The 25,286-nt window shown below is 34.9% G+C and overlaps 1 protein-coding gene across 1 annotated transcript in view; it reads right to left on the minus strand.

The window, feature by feature from the left end:
* Positions 1 to 25,286, minus strand: part of LOC150100923 (pseudouridylate synthase RPUSD2-like) — a 189,896-nt gene that overhangs the window by 132,126 nt on the left and 32,484 nt on the right. Inside the window, exon 4 of the mRNA XM_090401804.1 lies at positions 17,640 to 17,740. Coding sequence (XP_090257930.1) covers positions 17,640 to 17,740 — 101 coding nt within the window. The remainder of the gene's footprint in view (positions 1 to 17,639; positions 17,741 to 25,286) is intronic.

Genomic DNA, 25,286 nt, shown 5'->3' on the forward strand with positions numbered 1-25,286 from the left:
GACCTAAACATGGAAGTCAGATGCCGAATGCTGAAATGCTACGTGTGGTCTATTCTGCTCTATGGAGTTGAAACATGGACATTGAAGGCGACAACCATCAAGAAAATCGAAGCCTTTGAGATGTGGCTATACAGAAGAATGCTAAAGATATCATGGACAGAAAAAATTACCAATGAAGAGGTCTTAAAATCCATTGGCAAAGCTAAACATCTTGTACAAATAATCAAGAAACGAAAAACATCATATCTTGGACACATCATGAGAAACAGAAAATACCAACTTCTACAAACTATTTTGGTAGGAAGAATTGATGGCATAGGAACTAGAGGAAGAAAAAGAATATCATGGTTTGACAACATCAAGACGTGGACAGGAAAGAGCAGTGCACAACTGCTCAGATTAACACAAGATCGCAGTTTGTTCGCCAAGATGGTCGCTGACCTTCGATAGAAGATAGCACAATAAGAAGAAGAAGTGAAGCAATTAGAACACAAAAGGGTAAAGTGAAAGAGTTGATCATTTTGGCTGGAATGAATGATTTGAAAGGAGAAAAGTATGGCATGAGACATGAAAGAATTACTCGAAGTAGCAAAAGAAAAGAGTGAGAATTAAGACAGTGAGTCTGCTGCCATGATATGACAGAGTAGAGCTGAGAAAGAGGGCCATAATAGCAAATGATGCAATGCATAGGTTATGCAGGAGTGGTGTGGAGTTTGTGGATGTGTAAGGTGAGTGTGACAGGCGAAAGGACTTTTACAAGAGGGATGGTTTGCATCTCAATGGATCTAGTGTTCAAAGTCTGGAAAAAGTGTTGTTGAATGAAGTAAAAGTGGATGTCCAAAATCATGGAAACTAGAGCTTTTAGGAAGGAAGCTGTTTGAGTGGATACAGACATCAGTGAGGCAACTGAGTGTAAGAATGTGTATAAATTGCCTAAGTTAGTACCACTGGTAACAAACCAGAATAGGATAGTTGGTATTAAGTATCAAGATATTGATGGGTCTAAGGGGCTTCTGTACACAAATGCCAGGAATATTTGGAACAAGGGGAAGGAATTTTTGGCATTGGTTAGTTCATCCTGGCCAAAGGATATTGGCATTAGTGGCATTATGATATAGTTAATGGGGTAGAATGTGAAGGGTACAGTGTGTTCAGAGAGGATAGAGAGAGAGAAAAATAGGGGAAGGAGTATTACTGATGATAGCTGATAAACTGCAACCAAAGAGTAGAAGTTAACTGCAAGCCAGTGAAAATAGCACATTTCAGGGTATCTAATATGAGACAGAGGCCAGCAGAACAAAATATACAGTTGAATGCTGCTGCTGCTGCTATAGATCAGGGGATGGAAAAGATAATGGAAATAGTATGCATTGGCAAATAGGCTCAAAGAGTGGAGGGCAGGTAATTATTATGGAGGATTTCAACTATAGGAACATAGATTGGAAGGAGAGGACACATGGGATGAAGGAAATGGAATTTATGCAGTTACTAAAGAATAATTACCTAAGGCAGCATGCGATGGAATATACTAGGAGTTAGAGAGTGCTCAATCTAGTAATTACATCTCAGAATTTGTCTATAACCAATATGACTGCATTGCCACCAATTGGTGAGAGTGACCCGAGAGGTGGCTAAATGTGTGGAATTTTCAGTTAAGAGGTGATATTATGTGGAATTACAGGGCTGGTAAATATGACAAGCTTAGGAGATTGCTGGGATCAGTGGCATGGCATGTGAAACTGCAGGGGCAGGTGTCTGAGGGAAGTAATGGCAGACTGCATACCTAGAATCAGGAGAGTAAATCAAATATGAGTTAAATGGATAAATATCATTTAGCTGGAACTGCAAAAAAAAAAATGTGGAGGTAATTCACAGAGAAAAGTAACCAACAGGAACATGAGCAGTACAAAGCACAGGCCAGAAGGGTAACCAGTGTGGTAAGAAAGGCAAAAGCAGAGTATGAAAGGAAATTAGCAGTGCAGGCCAAAGATAATTCCAAACAGTTCTTATGATATGATGCAAGTAAAAGAAAGAATGTTTATGGCAGAATCATTTTAATGAATACCATTGAATCAGTTGAAAAAGTAGAATTAGTATGTGAACTCTTTGCAAGAGAGCATCATCCAGGTGGAGATATTGCAGTAACAAGAGAGGCAAAGAATCATATGAGAACAAAGGTAAATGAAATGGAGGTGCATAGCATATTACAGAACCTTAATGTTAATGCAGCTATAGGATTGGGTATACCAGCTTGAGTTTTACGTGAAGGTGCTAGGGAATTGTCAGTGTCCTTGACCATATTGTTTAATCTAAGTCTCAGCTCGAGGTTAGTCCCAAGGGGGTGAAAAGAGGGGAAAATAGTTCCACTGCATAAAGAAGGCTCCAAGACTGATGCAGCAAATTACCAACTGATCAGCACATCAGGAGTTGTTGTCAAGGTACTGGAGAAGTTGGTCAACAGCAAAATACAGGAATGGATAGATGGAAAAGGGGTACTGTATGAAGGCAACATGGTTTTGTGAAGGGTAGGTCATGCCTCAGTAACTTGCTCACGTTTTATAATACAGTGACAGCCAAGTTGGATAAAAGTAATGGGTTTACAGTGATGCTGCTGGACTTTGCAGAAGTCTTTGACTAGATACCACATGGAATTCTAATAAGTAAACTGCAGTACATATGAATGGATATACACTAGTGGCCAAAATTGTGGAAACCTTTTGGAAAAAGTGTATTTTTGAGGTTTGATGGCTCATAACACCACTTTTTTTTTGGTGTAATACCATAAAATTATATATCAATGGAAAAATAATTTAATCAAGAATGTAATGCAATAACTTTTATGAAGGATTTTTTATTAGAACAACAGTTATAAAGAAGAAAAGTGAAACACATAGAAAAAAATGAGATATACAAAAATTCTCACAATGTGAGTTAATACTTAGTTGGGTAACCTTTAGCGTTAATTACAGCCTTACAACGGCTTCCCACGGAGTGAACCAAGTTTTTTAGTTCTGCAGCTGTTATAATGTGAAACCAAGATTGAATTATTGCTTCTATTAATTAAGTTTTATTGGTCGGTTGCTTCTGACTAACAAATTTCTTTAGTCGGCTCCATTATAAATGTTTCATTATCTTGGAAAAGATCACATGCAGAAGGCTTCAGTTTGGGCTCAAGCATTTCATTTATGTATTTCTGGGCATTTATATTCCCATTAATCATGCAAATTATGCCCACACCTTTTGATGTCATACAACCCTAGATCATAACACTAAGTGGTCGTTTCACGGGAGGTGTAATGCAATCAGGATGCAAATCTTCTCCGATTCTTCTCCTTATGTATTTTATGACATCACTACCAAACAGGGAGATTTTGGTCTCATCACTCCAAATAACACTGTCCCATTGTTCTGCTGTCCAGTTTAACATGGGGTTTTAGCCCAGTTTAATCTTTTCAACCTTTGTTTGAGAGATAAAAATGGCTTTCTTCATGGAATTCCTGCAGTCTGCGCCGAACAGTCCTTGCACTCAACTTCACATTGTATTGCGCCATTTCATCTTGTATACACCCAGATGATTTTCTTCTGTCACGTAGGCACAGTCTCTCAATTCTTCTATCATCACTTGCTGTTGTGCACCTTTTCCTGCCTTTACCAGTCTGGTTTTGTAGTGACTGAGTCTCCTTATACCTCTTCAAAAATTTAGAAATGCCACCTTTGGTTAAGTTTCCACCAATTTTTTTTCTTCTAATTTCTTCATAACTGTAGCCTTGTTCACTTAATAGTACTATTTTACATCGCTTTCTGGGTGACCAGTCAACTCTTTGCGCCATTTCTTTAATTTTATTACGTTTTACAAGCGCACTAAATGAAAGAACAAAAAAAAAAAAAAAAAAAAACTTGATAGCAATCTCGCATAACACACTGACAAATCTCAGCTCCAATACATGACATCAATAGCTGAATCCTACTGTGACCTTATTGGCTCATTGCCAAAACAAGATGACCCCTGATGGGCTCTAAACACTCCTGCTCATTGGCTACATTCAAATGAAGGAAAGCTACTTCATATCAACCTAAGCAAGTTATGCTTCTTTTTTCTGGTTATTTGGCCATAACTTTTCATAGAATACAGATAACTGAACAAACTTTGTTGCATTACATTCTTGATTAAATTATCTTTCCACTGATGTATAATTTTGTGGTATTACACCAAACAAAAGTGGTGTTATGAGCCATCAAACCTCAAAAATATACTTTTTCCAAAAGGTTTCCACAATTTTGGCCACTAGTGTAGGGTTGGATATGGATATAGGGTTGGTGAGGCGGATAAGAGGATGGTTGGAGAGATATCAAAGAATAGTTTATTCAGGAGTAGAGTCCAGAAGGAGGCCTGTGACTAGTGCCATGCTGCATGGCTCTGTTCTTGGGCTACTACTGTTTAATTTGTACATTAATGATATAAGGAAAGGATCTGATGATGATGGAAAGGATCTGAAAGGAACAGTTCAATTGTTTGCTGATGATGCAAAATTGAGTAGAGCAATAGTTAATACAGATTATGTTAAAATTTTGCAAGTTGATGATTTGGATCGACTGGCAGTCTTGACAAAAGAGAATGGATGTCAGTTTACTGTGCCAAAGAGCACATTAAATTGAAAGTGTGAAGACATCCTTCTTACACACAAAGACAAATTCTTTGGCTACTGAAGAATACTTTGACAAGCAGAGACAAGCAGGTTATTATTATTTTTATTTATTGAGCCTTGATAAGACCCCATCTTGACCACTGCATGTAGATCTGGGCACTCATCTCTGGATCCTCTCCACCTCTTCCTCATGATAGTAGCACGTCTATGGAATGAATCTTACGAGAACAGGTTGAAGATTTGTGGATTACAGAAACTGGTTGACGGGCAGAAAAGGGGTGATATGATTGAGACATACAAATTACTGAAGGGTTTTTACAAGATTAATTCAGAGGAAATTTTTCAGAAGACATCTGGTGGTGGGAGAACTAGGGGCTATCCTTAGAAACTGAGTAACAATGTAGTTAGCAGGGGGTGTTAGAAATAGGTTTTTTGCTTAGAGAGTGGTGAACGAGTGGAACAGATTATCAGAGTCTGTTGTGGGTGTCATGACTGTGAATGAGTTCAAAGCAAGTATGATAGATACTGTGCAAATGTTGGACAGCACTTGACATGATGTATAGGGCCTCCCTCGATGAGTCTAAGGACTCCATGAAGTAGCCTGTAATAATAATAATTACTGAGACAAAGAAAATGAGCAAGTGAAATGTTACTAAATAATAAGTATAGAATATTTTATTCAGTCAATAACAAACAAGGAAAGGAAGGAGCAGTGATAGCATTCAACACCAAACATGAAGATAAACTTATATTGGAAGGCAGTTTCAAGTAGAGTTATGTGGACAAACTTCAAAATGGGAAAAGAACACAGTAAAGGTTCTCCTAAGGAAGAAGTGCAGTAATTTTTTGAGTCATTAGAGCATGCAGCTGACAAAGAAAATAGAAAAAGTAGTCCTGTTGAAGATTTAAACAGCATAGTAGGAAATGAATTTCACCAGGCATCTAGAAATGTTATGGGAAAATTTGGAGAAAAGGGCAAGCCCAATAATAATGATAAGTACCTGCTGGATTTCTGCTGAGAACATGGACTAGTCATTATTAATATGATGTTCCAACATAAAGATGTACACAAGCTCACGTAGAGAGAACACACAAGAAATAAGAAAAGCCTCACTGACTATGTTATTACTGTTGATAATATCTTCATGCCAGTTCAGGATACAATAACGTAAAGAGGATATGAAATTTGAAGTGACCATCAGTTAATTTTGGATAAAAATGAATATCACAGTGAAAAGAACAGTATGTAAGAAAGTTTTAAAAGAATTAAAGATAAGCTTTTACAGGTACACTGTAGACTCAACTATACAAACCTTACTGAAAACGAAACCAAACCTCGGAGTCTCGAAGGCAAGCTCGGAAGAAACTGAGTGATTCGGCTAGGAGGGTATGTTGTGATGTCATCTGCAAGGATAGAAAAATAAGAACACCATGGTGGACACGAGATATTAAAAAAACAGTCCTGGGCAACAAGAAGGCATATCAAAAGTTCCTAGTAAATAAGTTAGCAAATGACCTAAAAGAATACAGAAAAAGATGTAAGAGGGGTAACATCTGTGTAAAAGTAGCTAAATAAAAGTCATGAGAAGACTTGGGTAAGAAGAATATAAAGTAAATATCAGGAGCATGGCCAAATGTTTAGGATGCTAATGAAAAAGCTTAGAAATGGGAGGGGGGGGTAGCATAAAAAGGAATAAAGAGTGACATAACTGAAGGTATCTTTCATGTCTGGAATAATTACAGGTAACCCTCGTATAACGCAGTACTCATACAATGGGGTTTCAATATAACGTGCTCTACAAATTGTAGTAACCCTTGTTGAATGCGGTTTCGATATAAGACGGTCTACAAACTGTAGTAATCATTTATCTTTTCACATATTTTTCAATGCGCGACTTAAAAATTAATTTTATCTTCATTAAATTTGCATTTGCCCTTATTGCGCATGTAGTTATAAGCAGCGAATTTATATCAGGAGAAACACCCTTTAGCACACATGTACGTCAATTGTTTACCGTATAAAGTATTTATTATTGAAAATTGTCTTCGTTTTCTGCCAGGAAAGCGCATTAAAAATCATAAGTGTGTTAATCTTAAGCTGATCACTTTATTTTTTGGTGAGTTACGTATAGTATTGATGCTTTTTTTTTATGTAAAAAAAATTATTTTTATAGTAATGGCCACTTAGAGCACATTTGTTAATAGGGGTAAACCTACCCACTATAAATTGCCAATGTAACAATTGAACAGGACTGAAGATACATTCGGTTTCGATCAGCACATGAGACTCAACCTTCGCGAACTTCTTCATAAGTGCTCCAATCTCTTCAACAGTGAATTAATTGATGGGAAAATAGATTTAAATGAGGAGGAATTGGTACAATTAATAGATGACGTCGAACCAAATGGCAGGAAAGTTCTGCCGAAGATTCTGATTGTGATGAATCCATTAAATAATTCAGTTTAAAGAAATTAGCAGAAGGATTGGACTTGGCAAGAAAGTTATTTTATGGATAATGATCTCTCAATGGAGTGCTCCGTAAAATTCATGAGACAAGTGGATATTTTGTTTAGCTCCGTATTATGAACTTAATAAAAATTTGCAGCATAGTGGTAAGCAAGGTCACATTACTGACTTCTTGATAACTAAACCAGCCAAAGTATGCAATGAGAATTATACTAATGATGTCCATGAGATTTCAAGTGATGACGATGTCTGGCCACTCATAAATAAAGAACATCTATGAAATGCTAGTTTTGAAGAGAGTGATGATGATTAAAATATACACTTTATTTTATTTTGCCTAAAACATTTATGTATTATGTGCAATGAAGGTTAGGTACAATTTATAATTTTATACTATATTTGTGTCATAGTTTATATGTTTTCTTAACTTACATGAATTACCTGAATTAAATAAAAATATATTTTTGTTGGATATGTCATTGTTTATATAATCTTTAAAAAAAAATTTTAAAAAAAGATGATTTCGGAACCTAATCCTACTTTTTCTATGTGATCTGAGTCTTGCATAATGCGATTTATATAACGCACCATTTTTGTGGAACCTAACATCCGCGAGGGTTACCTGTACTTTGAAAGACTGTTAAACAAAACAAGTGGCAGAACATTAGTAGAAAATTTTAAAGAGGAATGCAAACAGGAGTACATACATATCAATAACTGAGGTAGAAAAAACCATCAAAAGGTAGCTGGAATACATGATATTCAACCAGAAATGCTCAAATATGGAGGTATAAAAGTTTTGCAGTGGCTACACTGCAAAATTCATACAGCCTGGTCAGAAAGCAAATTCCATAAGATTTGAGTAGAGCTCTTATAGTTCCTATCTATAGACAAAGGAAAATAAAGCTGAATGAGTGAATTACAGAGGAATTTCTCTATTAAGTTTTCCAGGTAAGATTTATGCAATCATACATGAAAACAGGCCGAGAAAAATTGTGGAAGAGAAACTTGAAAAAGAACAAGCTGGGTTCAGAACAAATAGAGGTTGTCAAAGATCAGATTTTAATTTTACGACAAACAGTTGAGAAATCATGGGAATATGTATCTATATTTTAAGTTTTGTAGATCTGGAAAAGGCATACAACAAGGTGCCCAGAGAAGAGGTTTTCAAAACACTACAATTATATGGGGTAAATCGAACATAATACAAAGATAATACATAGTCTATATTTAAATTAGGAGATACAGGATGATGTTTGATGGTTTGATGTAAAATCAGCAACAAAACAAGGATGCACCTTATCTCAACACTTATTCATCATTTATATGGTTCACATTATGGAAGAAAGCAGCATTAAAAATATCAGAATCGTAGATATCAGAACTTAGCCTTCTGATATACTCCTAAACACATCCAATGCAAGACCTCCAGGATTCTCTAATTAAACTGAATTACAACTCCAATAAATCTGGAATGAAAAGACAAAAACTATCAAAATAGGCAGAAATATAGAAAACTTCAGCCATATCTCAATGAAGAACCTATAGAACAAGTAAAATGCTTTATCTGTTTAGTCACACTTTTTAATGAAGATGGTAAATTAAATTTGGAAATAGACAACAGAATAAGCAAAATTAACATGGTGGGAAGCCAATGAATAAATTTATATGGAATAAGAGAGAAATTAGCCAAATCCACCAAGCTAGCAGTATACAAGACAGTGTGCAAAGCAGTTTTAAGTTATGGATCTGAGAGCTGAGTTAGAAATAAAGCACTTGATCAAAGATTAGAGACCATATGGGTCAAAGCTGTATACCTGAGAGGACACCTCCACAAAGGAATGTGGAGAACAGACCAGGGTTCCTGACCTAATGTCCAATCCTCATCTTCTTGTGGTGCACCGTGTTAGTTATCTACCTGGATACTGAACAAACGAGGATGGGCTGGCAATTTGGGATTTAGCCGACCAAATTGTATTCTTATTGGCTTAAACCAAAATATAAAAATGATGGTACAACATGACAGAATTTCATGCTAACTGAGGCGTCACTCAGTTAAACAAGCCCCCCCCCCCAAGGGAGAAAAGCGAAAAGTCAGCTATTGGAACAAACCCTAAAAGACATCCTCCCACAGCTTGTCACCAGAGTTCAAGATCGGTACTATCAATATAAGAAGTATGGAGTAATTACTTTGAAAAATTGCTAAATGAAACAAGTGATGACAGCACAGTAGCAAAAAATGCTCAACAGACATGCAATCAGGAATACTTATCCATACTTGAAGTAGAAAAAGCTTGAAATGTGGAAAGGCAGCAGAAGTAGATGATATTCGACCAGAAATGCTGAAATATGGAGGTATAAAAGTCTTACAATGGCTGCACACTGCATAATTCAGAAGGCCTGAATACAGAGGGACAAACTCCCAATGACTGGAGTAGAGCTCTCATAGTGCCAATATATAAAAAGGGAAATAAAACTGAATATGAAAATTACAGAAGTATTTCCCTACTGAGTGTTCCTGGAAAGATTTATGCAAGTATACTTAAGAAATGGTTGAGAAGAATTTTGGAAGAAAAGCTTGGTGAAGAACAAGTTGGATTCAGGCTAAATAGAGGCTGTCAGGATCAGATCTTCACTTTACAACAAATAGTTGAGAAATCATGGGAATATAACAAAGATCTGTATTCCCATATGGATATGGACCAGATTGCATGTCAGTCATATGAATCTTCTTTACTAAAGCCTGCGGGAGGTGGAGAAGTGGAAGATGGAAAGTATTCATGTGGAAAAGGGGCTAAAAGTAATTTTTACATTGGATCTTGGAATGTGAATACCTTACATCAAACTGGAAGATTGGAGATTGTAAAGATGGAGATGCTAAGATTGAAAATAGATATTCTGGGAATGGCTGAGGTGAGATGGAAAGGAAAAGGAGATTTTAGAACAGAGGATGGAATAAGAATAATTTACTCAGGAGGGGAAGAGCAACATCAAGCAGGTGTTGGAATAATATTGAATTAATGAGTGGCAGGATGTGTGGAAGGCTACTGGCAAATCTCAGACAGAGTTTTAGTGGTAAAGTTGAAAGCAAAACTAAGAAATATTCTACTTATCCAGATATATTTACCTACGTGTGATTATGAGGATGTGAAGGTAGAGAGAGTTTATGGTGATATAGAACAAGGCTTGAAATGTAAAGAAACAAAAGATATAATTATAATACAAGGCAATATGAATGCAAAACTCGGAAGAGGAAGGGAGGAAGATATTGTTGGGATATTTGGATTGGGAGTGAGAAATGAAAGAAGAGATATGTTGTTGGATTTCTGTAGAAAGCATGATTTAGCAATTATGAACACTTGGTTTAAGAAACATCCAAGAAGATTGTACATATGGAAAGCCCCCAGGGGAGGATATAAATAGTAGAAGAAATCAGATAGATTATATTTTGATAAACAAAAGATATAGAAACATTATAAAATATGTGACAACATATCCAGGAGCAGACTGTGATATAGATCACATATTGTTGTCAATTAAGATAAGGATTAATATAAAAAAGATAACTACAGGGAAACGGAACAAATCATGGAACATGGAGCAGCTGAAGATCCCAAGTACAGCGAATGAATTCTCAAAGAAAGTAGAGGAAGAAATGAACAAGAGAAATATACAAGAAAATGATGATGCAAGTGAAAAATGGAAGATTCTGAAGGAAAGCATAATTACTGCTACAGAATTGCATTTAGTCAAAAAAGAAGAGGAAAGAGAGAAAAGAAAGAAACCATGGATGACGGAAAATATTTTGAGGAAAATAACACAAAGAAGAAAGTTAGTTAATAGTAAAACAGAGGAGAAAAAAAAAGCAGTATAAAGACTTGAGTAGGGAGATATAAAGAGAGAGAGATAAGAAGGAAAAAGGAAGAGTGGTTAGATGAAATAAATAAAGATACAACAGCAAATGTAGAAAGAAAGGACATAAAAAGTGTTTATAAAAACATTAATATGATGGCAGGAAGGAGAAAGATGCTAAGGACTGGAGCAATCAAGAATGAAAGAGGTGAAATTCTGATATTACAGAGATGGGAAGAATATGTAAGTAAACTTTATGAAGACAAGGAAAGAGGAGAAAATCAAAGGAAAGAACATAGTGGGCAGAGACTGTGCATCATGAGGGAGGAATTGAATCTAGCAATTCAAAAGATGAAAGAAGGAAAATCACCTGGAATAGATGGTATACAGATAGAACTTATAAGGAATATAGGTGAAAAACGTATGGAAGTGTTATGGCAAATTTATGAAGGACAAGAATTACCAGGAGTTTAGAAGATCAATTTTTATCCCCATTCCAAAAAAGACAGGAGTTTTAGACTGTAACAATTTTAGAACGATAAGTCTTATAACTCACACAGCAAAAATTCTGGTGCAAATAATTTTAGAGAGAATTAGGAATAAAATAGAAAAAGAAATGATTGAGGAACAGTTTGGATTCAGAACCAATAGAGGAACTAGAGAGGCTATAACTTGTCTAAGAATTATTGGGGAGAAAACACTAAACCATGGTGGAAAGTTGTTTTGGGAATTTCTAGATTTTGAAAAGGCATTTGATACAGTGAAACATGAAAGGCTGTTTGACATTATAATAGAAATAGAAAATACTGATATTGACTCTTATGACTTGGAAATTTTAAGGAGATTATATTGGTCACAAATAGCGTCAGTATGTGTAAATGGAGAGGAAACAGGAGAATTCTTGGTGTAGAGAGGAGTCAGACAAAGATACAAGTCATCACCATTATTGTTTAACTTTTATAGTGAACAAATGTTTAGAGAGGCACTTGAGGATGTAGAAGAAGGAATAAAAATAAACGGAAGAATCATTAATAACTTAAGATATGCAGATGATGTAGCGGTGATGGCAGAAAGTGAAAATGGGTTACAACAAATTATTCAAAGAATTGAAAACTCTTGTAAAGAGTATGGACTAAGAATTAACACAAAAAAGCCAAGATAATGTAAAAATAAGATGTGGAGGAAAGATTTTAGAAGAAGTGGAAAGATTTCAATATTTAGGTAGCTGGATCTCAGAAAAATGAACTTCAGAGTTGGACATTAGAAATAGAATAGGCAAAGCTAAATCAGCATTTATGGAAATGAAGAGAACTTTAATAAACAAGAACACTAAAATAGCTTTAGAATTGGAATGGTTAAAGCAACAGTTTGGAGTACTGCAAGTTATGGAAGTGAGTCATGGACCCTCAGAAAGAGAGATATGGAAAGAATTAATGCATTGGAAATGTGGTGTTATAGAAAGATGGAAAAGATTAGCTATACAGAAAGAATATTAAATCAAGAAGTTTTAAGACAAGTTGGGATGGAAAGAACACTGCTAAAGAATATTATGCAAAGAAAGACCAGATTTGCAGGACATCTTCTGAGAGGTTCTTCGGGACACCTGACAAGAACTATATTACAAGGGAAAGTTGAGGGGAAAAGAAGACGTGGAAGACCAACTAGAGAGTGGTTTACTTCCATAATTTTTAGCCAAGAGAAAAGCTATTCAAAATGCTAAAGTTGTATGATGTCAATGGGGCATTATATCAAGCAATACTTGGTCTTTATTTGATTTGTAAGTCAGCAGTTAGAAATGAAGGAAGTACAGGAAGATGGTTTTATGTTAAAATCTGGTGTGAGACAAGGATGTACATTATCCCCTCTGTTATTCATTATCTATATGGATCACATTATGAAAGAAAGTGGTATTAAACCTGATATCAAAATTGGAAATGTTAATCTCAGCTCTTTGCTTTATGCAGATGATGTTATACTTCTAAATAAATCTGGTAGATTCCCTGACTAAATTGAATAACTGTTGTAATAGATATGGTATGAAGGTCAGCAATAACAGGACAAAGACAATGAAAATAGGCAGAAGTATTGAAAATATCAACTGCATTTTGAATGGAGAAAAATAGAAATATAAGATCTGATAATGTTGAAGTCTTGACAAAAAGGACTATAGAAGTAAAACATTTCAGCTACTTAGGCACAATTTTTAGTGAGGATGGCAAGCCAAAACAGTAAATTAAATATGGAAATAGACAACAGAATCAACAAAGCCAGTATGGTAGGAAGTTAACTTAATAAATTTATATGGAATAAGAGAGAGAAATTAGTCAAAACACTAAATTAGCTGTATACAAGATATAGTGAGTGTTCAAACCAATTTTAACTTATGGATCTGAGAGCTGGGTTAGAAATAAAACACTTGACCAAAGACTAGAGACCACAGATATGAGAGTCCTGAGAAAGATTAGAGAGGCGAACAGATGGTATCTATGGCATATTAAAAAGGAGGATATTAGGAAAGAACTTAATATTGCTAGCATCCATGAATGTGTTAGTAGAGCTAATCTCAGGTGGTATGGTCACTTAACCAGAATGGGAGAGGAAAGATTAGCAAAACAAGTGTTATTTGCCAGGTTGGCAGGAAAAAGACACAGAGGAAGACCAAGATATAGGTATATTGATACAGTAAAAAGTGACTTAGAAAATAGAAATATAAGATCTGATAATGTTGAAGTTTTGACAGGTAACAGATTGATTTAGAGGAAAATTGTAGATAGGAAGTTAGTAACGGTGTAAGTTTTTCATGCAGTTCTATCATATCCTGTACACCCCTTGTGGGTATATATCAGGAATTTGATGATGATGAGTTATACGAGTTCTCTGAGAAAGATTAGGGAAATGAACAGATGGCATCAATGGCAGAATCATTAAAAATTAAGACATTAGGAAGGAATTTCATATTGTTTGTTTTCAAGAATGTGCGAGCAGGGATAATCTAAAGTCGTATCGTCACTTGGGAAACAGAATGGGAGAAGAAAGGTAAGCAAGACGGTCGTTTGATGCCAAGAATCTAGGTTGAATGATTTAATCAGAAGTGTCTTAGAAGAACAAAATGTTAGATATGACAAGCAATAGACTAATTTGGAGGAAAATTGTTGATAGATTATTAATAATGTAAAGTTATTCATGTAGTGCTCACATAGAGCCTGAACACATCCTTGAGGGTACATATCAGGAGACTGATAATGATTTCACATTCTGACCAAACCTTCTCAATGATGTGTAGTCATTATGAAACTTTTTACAGTATATTTCAGCATTTTGATTAAATATCATGTACTCCAGCTATCTTTCCACATTGCATGTTTTTGACAGCTTCTATCTTAAGCACTGCTACTACATCTATTCTGAATATGCAATGCAGAATGGATTCTTTCTGGATATTTTCTACTAAAGTTATAACAATCATGAACCTTTTTTAAAAAAAATTACTCCGGATATCCACAATGCCAGTTTTTATACCACTTTACATTTTTTTGATTTCCTTTGTCATATGCTATCATCTTTCTAAGCTTCTTAAATAGCCATTCAAATCCACTTAGATTTACGATATTTATCTACCATATTCTTTCCTAAATCTCCCCATTACTTTTGATGAGCTCTTTTATAGCTTTCCTTTATTTTTTCAAAGTATTCTTTAAGAATACTTTTACTAGCCAAGAATTTTCTATATGGTTTCTTCTTTTCGTGAATTGCTTCTTTAACTTCTAGTTACCACCTCAGAACTTATTATGCTATTCACCACCACATGCTTCTCTGCTTAAGACAATCAATGTTTTCTCCAAAATTTGCCACTCTATATTAAAAGTTTAGTTTTTCTTTTCATAATTTTTCAATTTTCTCCCAATACTTATATATTTGAGTGTACAACTCACATCTGAGAATTGTTCGACTGATTCTTTTAAGACCTTTAGTACACCTTTTCTTTATCATCATCGTATGTTACGTTTTCGCACAGGCCTACACATTTTACCAAGCAAGCTTCCATAACCAATAATCCCACGGAATTGGTTGCTCCTTATTCCCAGTGGTATCCCATGTCTGTCGAAGTGTGTGTTCATGGAAACCTTGAACTTTTTCTTTATAATAACATATTTTATTCTGCTGAACAGTAAATAGTTACATCCTGCAGGAGGGTTGTCCTCCTGTAAACAAGCAAACCTGTCCTATGCAAGCATGCACACAATCAGCCAAGACAGCAAAATGGATAAGAATACTTACATATTAAAATTGAACATAGAAGCTTAAAAAGAAGAAAGAAAGAGAGACAAACATTTATAATCAATACTGTTTGTGAGATAAAAATAATTATATGTGGATTTTCAAGCAACTAATAAAAAAGTTATGGCATGAAGAGCGGATAATCTTGGTATGAATGACATATCCTAGAGTATCTCCTCCTATAGTATGTTCCCTGCTGTTTTTATAATCAATACTGTTTGTGAGATAAAAATAATTATATGTGGATTTTCAAGCAACTAATAAAAAAGTTATGGCATGAAGAGTGGATAATCTCAGTATGGATGACATATCCAATAGTATCTCCTCCTACAGTATGTTCCCTGCCGTTTTTGTCTTCACCTTTGAAATACTAATGATAGTAAACCAAAAAATATTTTGGTTTACTAAAAAAACTTTTTTGAAAGAGAGAGGCTTAGTAACCCAAATCTTTCTGGAAAAAAAAAGTTCTCAAAAACTATTACCAAAAAAAATTTCTGCCACGTTCGCTTCACCAACATTAAAGGAAAAAACACAACAAAATGATGTATATCATCACCTAATATTTTTTGAATGAATCCTAAGTCTCTGCCATGACAACCTAGTCCTCCCTCTCAACTATCCAAAGGACATGCTGAACAATTCTTTCCATAAGGGCAGTGCTTTTTTGTGTAATCTTATATTCCTTGTGTAATCTTGAATCTCCCCTTTTTTCACCTTCTGTGGATTAAGATTTCTTTGATGCATTATGTATTATTTATCTGCACTCTCCACTGTCCAAATTCTGAAAATTATTTTTTCACTCTTTGATTTCTTATCCTTGAAGCTTGATTTCCCACAACAAAGCTCCCTAACAGTGAAGTCATCTTCCTTGGTGACTTTAATGTCCACAACTAACTGCTATTTTTCCAATTCCACTAAACAAGGAAGCAGAGAAGAAGAGGTATTTACTGTAAGCGATGCCCTAAATCAAATCATTCACTTTCCCATGAGAATTTCTGATGATTCTTTCCACAAACCCAACACTTTGGAGCTTTTCTTAGCCAGTCTTCCTCTCAGGAACACTGCTGAGGTGACTGACACTTAGTAATTCAGGTAACAATCTCATCCAAGTTACATCTAGTAGAATGCTTGCCTCAACTATTCACAACCCTAGTGTACTTACAATCATGCCACAGGAGAAGATCTCAGACTTTTGCTTTCCTTGGTCAGATTACCGTTTTCATTCTCTCAGTCCAGATACTCGTGATCTTGTTACAGAAATTATCCATGTTAGAATGATGGCCTTTGTTCCCCACTTTCTTCAAAATTCCCACACTATACTCAAACCATGGCTTTCCAAAAAATATACCAGGGAAGTCCAAGAAAAAAAACAACTTATCATAAGTGGCTTGATACAAAAACTTCAGATATATTCACAGCCTACATTGAAGCATGCAACACTTGCAAACACCATCATTAACAGAGAGCTAGGTTTGACTTTAAGAGGGCTAAATATAGAGAACTTGATATTTATGCCAATGGCAGTCATCTGTTTCTCTGCATTTTTCTCCTGCCATCTTGGTATCAAACACCTGTTTTGCTAAATCTTTCTTCTCTGATTCTGTTTAAGTGACCATACCACCTTAGATCAACCCTACTCAGATTCTTGAATGCAAACAACGTCAAGTTCATCATCATCAAATTCCTGGAATGTACCCACAAGGGGTGTACAGGATATGATAGTACTACGTTGTACTACACTGATAGTAATACAATGTCAAGTTCTCTACCCTAATTTCTTCATTTCTAATATGATTCTGCCATTTCAAGTCTCCCATTCCATTTGAGTCCCTAATTTTTCTCAGAACTCTCATATCTGTGGTTTCTAATCTTGGATCAAGTGCTTTATTTCTAACCCAACTCTCAGATCCATAACTTAAAACTGGTTTGAAAACTGTCTTGTATACTGCTAGCTTGGTGGATTGGCAAATTTCTCTTTTATTCCATATAAATTTATTCAATTGGCTCCCCACCATGTTAGTTTGGCTTATTCTGTTGTCTATTCCCAAATTTAATTTGCCATCTTCAGTAAAAACAGTGCCAAAGCAGATGAAATATTTTACTCATTCTATAGGTTCTCTCTCTATAGAATGAATAATTAGAATCTATAGAACTCATTCTACAGGTTCTCTATACAACTTTCATTTCTGCCTATTTCCATAGTTTTAGTCTTTTACTGCTGATTTTCATTAGTTAAAATACATTAAAATATTTAATAACTATTTTAATTGTAAATGTTATAGTTATAATATACACAGCTCGATTTAAAAAAAAGATGGCGTAAATGTATCTGAATGAATCAGATAATTTTATAGTAGTCATATGTCAATGTTTATAAAACTCTTATATGAACTTACCGATGTACTTTATTTGTAACAAAATCACAATCTCGCAACTTATAGTCAGTATTTATTGGTTTATCATTCACATTCAAAGTTCCAGCTTTGATGCATCGCTCCTAAAGAAAGAAGTGATACAATAAGAACAGCATTAAAAATAAGAGCAAAAATATAATTTTATGTGTCAACAACATAACAGGGAAGCCACAATTCTATAAAGAATAAATTCAAAATATTCAACATTTCAAAACTGTCGTAACTGACAAATTATAAACAAGCTTCTGAAATTTCTGTAGTTAAATTAAAATTCTTGTGTCTTCCAGTAGAAGAGCATATAAATAATTTCAAGATAAAACTATTAGTTGTACAATTCCCACTAGTTTTGTGTACTTTTTTCACATTTCAAGGATGTTTTGTTAGTTAAGTTAAATGATAAGAGGTCTTTACTGCACAAAGCTAACTGGAATGGAACAAATGGTTGAAAAATGGTTTAACAACAAACACATGATAGCATATGTATAAAGCTCTAATTATCACATTTGAAAATATTATGTCCATCATATTCAGTATGTGTTCATGACATTTTTGATGAATGATGATCATACTTTATACAGATGATGATACTTGTTTTTACAGCACAGTTTCTTGAGCTTTCTGTCAAAGTATAATAGTTATGGTTTGCTCATGAATGTCATTTGTTTTGTCACAGCATATGATGACTTTTGTTAGTTGAACTAATAAGCTATTCTGGATTTGTGTGGTTTTCTCTTCTTTTCCATTGTTTATCTTCTTTTTCCTATATAGCAAAAGTGACATGAACATGGGATTTATAAACTGCTGGATTTTTTTAAGCAGTGCATGAGTTGGCTTAATAGGATGCAAAAATCTGGAGATCTTGCATGAGGGATAAAGGTTACTTTTTATGTTACTTTGTTATAGAGGTTACGTTAAAATTTTAATGCCACTTTTAAACCACCTATAAAATTAAAAAAACATATTCAACTCCTCTAAGGATCTTCTCCTCCCATTGGCACATCCTGGAGTTTATTGCATCTACTGCACCTGTAACTTACCTTATACTGGTGAAACTAGATGTACAATCCCTATACGTAAAAAAGAACACAAAAGACACATTAAATATAACAATTTTGGTGAAACCGGACTCTCAGATCACGCTCTCAACACCAGCTCTTTACATCATACAAAAAAAAACCTGGTATGAAAGAAAATTTAAAGAAGCCTGTGAAATTTTGATTAACCATCCTAATCTCAACAATAATGATGGCATAAAAATTCCAAGAATTTGGATGGCACATATTCAGCCTATTAGTTTCCAGCATACTTTAGGACGTCAAGCAATTTTCAGCTTGTATTGGAAACTATTCCATACCAATTGGTTGAAATTTATATGTATAATCACAGTTTATATATATATATATATATAAACATGCTCTCCAGCCAAATTTAATTTTTTAACCCAATAGATAATAATAGGACTCTAGCTATGTAGTAAAGATTGTTGTTTTTTTTTCTTACCAGAAGTCAGACCAATAATTGTTGTAATGGTTGGGCAGCAACTTTAGCAAACCAAGTAGATTGTAGTGTGTTATGTCGTCCCCTTGTGTTTTAAGGCACTTTTCTATCTCTTGTAAGCATAAATCAAATCACCTTTTTAATATCAATTATCTTTTTACTTCTATCTCAATATACTTATTACTTAGGCCGAAATCCCTGGACGAGAGAAGTTGTTGTTCTGTGAGACAAAGAAATGCAAATGGCAGATGTCTATTTCTTTGTCTCAGCACTGGTTCTATCTCCCTTTTCAAATTTAGAAAAAATTTATTTATTAACGCTGCGCCAACCTGAATCCTAGGATATGTTAAACATGTAAGACCAAGGAGTTAAAATCCAGTCAACATTCACTCTTGTCATTTATAAATTTTAAACTTGCAGTCATGACCTGATAATGTCTAATTTTCCCACCTCTCGAGGTTCACTATATTTTATGAGCAAGTGCAGTAGGATCTAAGTACAGGCAAGACAACATGTATACTTAAACAAAACATTTTAATTACAAGTAGAATACATATAATACACTTTGAAGTACTGAGTTAATCATTCAATGAAATTTTGGTACAGCATTAGCACTCTTACATACAGTTATTTATCCTTTCCATAAATTTCTATCTAAGAAACCTAATTAATAACATATATCACTTAGTCTCGTATCACTCTACTCGATCAAATCTCATTCTTAATATATATCAAATTCCATTCGCAATCTTCTCTGGCAAATCTTATTCAATTTACATATCTCAGGCCTAATTAAGAAACTCTAGTATATCACTCTCTCTCTCTCATGGTACATTCATGAGACAATATTCTATTTCTTTCTTAAATCTATCAACTTAACAGTTCAAAGAGTCTCTAGTAGCACATACAATAAATCTTATTCAATTCCATTAGTTAAAAGACAAAGTTTTCACCTTACCAATTTGCTGGTATGCTACTTTAACCGCTTCAGTATCTTGTCAGATATCTACCTACGTTGACCGCTTCATTTCGCACTTTACTGGATACTCTTTACAATTTTCCTCTATTACTACATACTGGGAGATTTCTGTAGTTTTCCACTATCATGATCTGCTGGGCTTTTGTTTCCGACTAGTAAGTTCCCTTGGTCATTTGGTCGTAACTTCCTCGAACAAAGGAAACTCACGTGGAGGCACCATACCAGCCAGACTTCCAAGGCACAAGAATACAGCAGCAGGAAAATGTCTAAAAGCCTTGTGCGCAGTGTTACTGCTCCTTTTAAAAGCCGCGCCACTTTTCTCATTCGTCATCTGATATCTACTTCATACGTTCTCTATGTCACACGGCACCAAGTGCCGTTCGCGGAATCCTTTCGTAACCTTTGTAGCGTCACGGTGGAAGGGGGGGGGGGCACCATGCTACATAACAGATGTACCTGTACTCTCACTACGTATTTCTGAAGTCGGCCATTTCACATTGTGGTTATTATCTCTCACCCAGCAAATAGTTAGTTATTTACATAGTATCTGAGACTAAGCAGCTATACACCAAAATATAATGAAATTTCACATTACAAAATAAGATAAGATATAGAACTAAAGGTAAAATTTCTATACAAGTGCTTCTACATTTCTGATAAATCATTAATTCTTTTAAGAGAGTGATAACGATGTTAAGTCCGAGTGAAACATAATTTTCTTTAATATTCTGGTTCACTCCGACTTAACAAGTGCAGCTTGTTTCTTTGTATACATGTGTATGCTCCAGATGATGACCTTGATATGGAGGTAACGTCGAGTGTTCATTTTGGTTTATATTAAACTAAAGTTTTGCTCTAACACAGTAGTTGTCTCCAGAATTTTTTCACGATGTTTACTTTTTATGTCATGTTCTTAAAGTGTTTTAGAAAAATACTTGTCATTTACAAGCTAGATATAAAGAACAGTTTACCACACCTTTGTATTTTTTTTTACATTTTATGAAAATTATGGATACAACTACTGTGTTAGAGTAAAACTTTAGTTTAATATAAACCAAAAAATACACGCAATGATTTGCCATTCACATTAAGGTCATCTTCTGGAGTATACATATTTCATAAAAATTATTCTAATCACCGTGCAAGCATGAAGGAAAGGACACCTTTGTATTCTTGCTTATTTGTCATTGGAGGAGGAGAGTTGCAAGATCTTGTTGATTAGCTTTGGATGCAATATAATCAATAGGGAATGGGAAACAGGAAATGGCTGAGGTATTTAAATTCTTGATTCTTCTCTATGCTGGAGATGTTGCATGCTCTATTTCTTAACATTTTAATTATTCCTATTTTTTGCATGGGGTGGTGGTGAGATGTAGCTGTATCTTCCAGTGTGGGTAGGCTTTTGATACACTGAATAAATAACTTTGTTCTTTTGCAGACCTCTAGAAGTATACTCAGGAAGGTAGAGCCCAGATAATTTTCTAGTTCAAAGGTGAAACAAAGGTGAAACCTGAAAAGATGAATATTTCTTCCACATAACTATATTTTAGGTTTTTGAAAGTAGTTTTCTATGTTTTTTAAAACAATTCCATAAATTGGAAAGAAGCAAATTTCAAATCCTTTATGGAATCATATGAAAAAAAAAAAAAAAAACAGAAAGCTATCAAAAAATCAAAATACAATTATGTTAACATGGATGATCTATTCATCACCTAGTCAGATTAAATGAAACAATTGGAAGAATTCAAAGATAATATGAACAGTCTATGTGTTGAAAACAAGACTGTCATTTCCAGATATACTTTTAGAGTTCTCAGAAGAGAACTACTTCATCTATTTGGTGTATACAGAAATTTGGAGGACCATTGCCAGCCTGGTTAGCTGAGTGATTAGCATATCTGCTCTCCAGCTAAAAGGGTGTGGGTTCAAATCTCACCATGGGCACAGATGTTTGTGATTGTCTGTGAAAATACTAGTGATGGTGGTCGACAGTAGATGCTGATGTAAATGATGATAGTAGTTACAGCTCGTTGTTGTTGGTGGAGACAGGGAGAGAGAGAGAGTTGTAGAGTAGGTGCCCTCCCTCAATTAGTCGTTGGACTCCCTGGAGGTGTCATGTAATAATAATAATAATAAAACTAATCATCTTCAATCTAACAGTCAAGACTATCTCTAGTCTATAGGGGATTCACTAAATATTGAATGGATACCTTTTTCTAACAATTTGAACTGTTGCAATATATAGTTGAGTGAAGTACCGATATATTTCCAAGAGATGTTTTGTGCTCTGAAGATGACAATTTAAGTCCATGACCATGGAAAAAGAAGAGTAAATTCTTTTTCCATGGTCATTTACAAAAGTCTTGGAGCTCTTCTCACCTGACGTTGCCATCCTTTTATGATTAATGCTGTCAAAAACTAGCACGAGAATCAGTGAGAAAGGTGTCATCAATTAAATAAATAGCTCTCTTCTGAATACTAACAAGCATTCTGAGGGGGATTCAAAGTGCACCACCTCAAACTTAAGAAAAATTATTCTAAGATCAGACAGAACTGGAATTTATAGTATCAGGAATTAAGCAGGAGAGAAGTACTGTTTAGAATGAAAAAGAATACTGCTTTCTTTTTTTTTTTTTTTGATGCTATGGACATGATGCATTTGTGACAGAATAGACCAGATGAAAGTTAACTCATACAAAGAGAAAACTGATCCTGGTTGGCAAGCAGAATATTGTATAGTATGATCTTTCTTCTGGAAATGAGACCAGACTGCAGGCATTAAAATTTAGCAGGTTATCCTTGCTTCACTTGAGAATCAATGAGACTGCTGTCTAAGGCAATTGGTTAGAAAGGATCTTGAAGCCTGAATCACCTGAGCACTACAAGGTTTGGAGAATGAAAAAGAGGAATGGGGAGTACTATCATTAGCAAAACTATGAATACGACTCAATGCCAGAGAAAGAAGATCACTGACATATATGAGAAAGAATTCTGGTGAAAGCAGCACTCCGAAGTATTCTGATATTGATCAAAAAATCTGAAAAAAGAAAAATATTCTTCCTAACCCACAATAAACATCTTGAGAGGAAGCTAACTCCACTCCCAAAGGGCAAGAGGAATACGCAGGATGGTAGCTTGGCAATAAAGCCATTTCAGACTTGATCAAATGCCTCGAAAATATAAAAAGCAACTGCTTTTCTCCAAATGACTAGGCTACTTGTATGCAGACTTCACATCACTTGCCTTAATATCTCATAATGCAAAACACATTTCCATTTGGAAGTGCATACTGCTATGCATTAAGGCAAGCATCTTGCGCAGATTGGTTTTGACCTTTATTGAGGTGTCGTCAGTGGGAGCCAGACTAAAGAAGATGTCAAGGATGAATTAATACAGGTCATGTATTTTCCATATACAAGTAAAAAGGTGTATCACCTTTGCTTACACTTATTATTAAAATACTCTGGATAAGAGCAAGTTGTGGAAAGTTTTTTTCGCTTGGTTACAAAGTAAATTATACCTGACAAGAAATTATATTCTTTGTTTAATTCTTTACCCAAGTGGAAGCAAACAAAATCTGCATATGAAGTATTTTCCTGACTGCTTGTATATAGAGGATGTTGACTTCACATCACTCACCTTAGTATGCCAAGAATACTCTTCTTCTTGTGAACAGCAGTGTACTGATCTTGTCTGAGTTAACATTAATTTACCATGTTTGTGAACCATTATTCTAGTTCTAAGATTAAGTTTTGCAGTTGCTAATCTAGGTCAGAAGGAATATACTATTATTGCACTATTGTCTATGTATGGAATGTCAGTCACATATATCGCAAACAGCAGAGGTGATAACAGGGAGCTCTGGGGAACACCTGCTGTAATTTTACAATCAGATAATCTGATTCCCTACAGCTTCACTTGGAGTTTGTGTTCACTAGGGTAGGATTTGATAAGTATGACCAGTCTTAGTGGAAATTTAGCCTTTAGGAGTTTGAAAAGAAGCCTATTCTGCATAGTATGTCAAATGCTTTGGCAACATCCAGGAACTTTTTGTTAGATGAAGTGGTTTTCTCTGAATCCAAATTGCTTGCTGGGGTGAGATTTAATTCTATAGTGACTTTCTGTAGACTAATTAGTATTACCATCTCTGCTATTTTTTTCCAAACAGGAGAGAGAAGACTGATCTGATTAGGTAATAATTTTTTTTGGGAGGGGGGCTGCTTTTCCTGGTTTGGGGGTTAAGATTACATAGCTATTTTCTATCGTGCTGAGAAACAGTGACATAATGTGTGCTGTAGCTTCATTTGGCAGAAATCAGATGATCCAGCTCAAAATCCCATCTGGGGCCTAATGCTTTATGCTTTCCTGCTCTTAATTTTGGTGATGATTTTGGTACCTCAGCAGAGGAATGCCAGTTGGATAGGGTTTTTGTAGTCTGTACATTTTAGCATACAACATACCCTGGTGTGTACTTTATTGATGAAGTCCAGATCTGCATGGGTGAAGATACCAAGACTGTATTAATGCAGAAGTCATTTTTTCCATATACAAGTAGTAAAAAAATGTATCACCTTTATTATTAAAATATTCTGGATAAGAGATAATTGTAGAAAGTTTTTTCAATAGGTTACAAAGTAAATTATACTTGAAAAGGAATTATATTCTTGTTACATAGAAAATATGTCAGCTTTAATTGAACCTTGGTATCCCCTTGGGTCTGGCTCCCATTGACAAGACCTCAATAAAAGTCAAAACCAAGCTAAATAGTGATCATTCCCTTAATGCATAGCAATATATACTTCCAAAAGGAAGTATGCTTTGCATTATGGGATACTAAGGCAAGTGATGCAAAGTCAACAACCGCTATACAAAAGTAGCCTAGTTGTGAAGATACTTCATGTGCAAACTTTATTTGCTTATACGTAGGTAAACAATTAAACAAAAATATTTCTTGTCAAGTAAAATTTACTTTGTAACCAAGTGAAAAAACTTTCTACAACTACATTCCTTATCATTTTCCTTAACTTAGCATCATCATCAAACAACTGAACATACACTCAAGACCCTCTCCAATATCATTACGTTAAACAATAACGGCTTAAGTACGGTACCCTTTGGATGCACTACTGGTCACCTCCTCAGACTCAGCACTA

This window comes from Typopeltis vanoorti, chromosome 12 (assembly GCF_054136105.1).
Source record: "Typopeltis vanoorti isolate ZY-2024b chromosome 12, IOZ_Tvanoo_1.0, whole genome shotgun sequence".
In the NCBI taxonomy this organism is placed as follows: domain Eukaryota; kingdom Metazoa; phylum Arthropoda; class Arachnida; order Uropygi; family Thelyphonidae; genus Typopeltis; species Typopeltis vanoorti.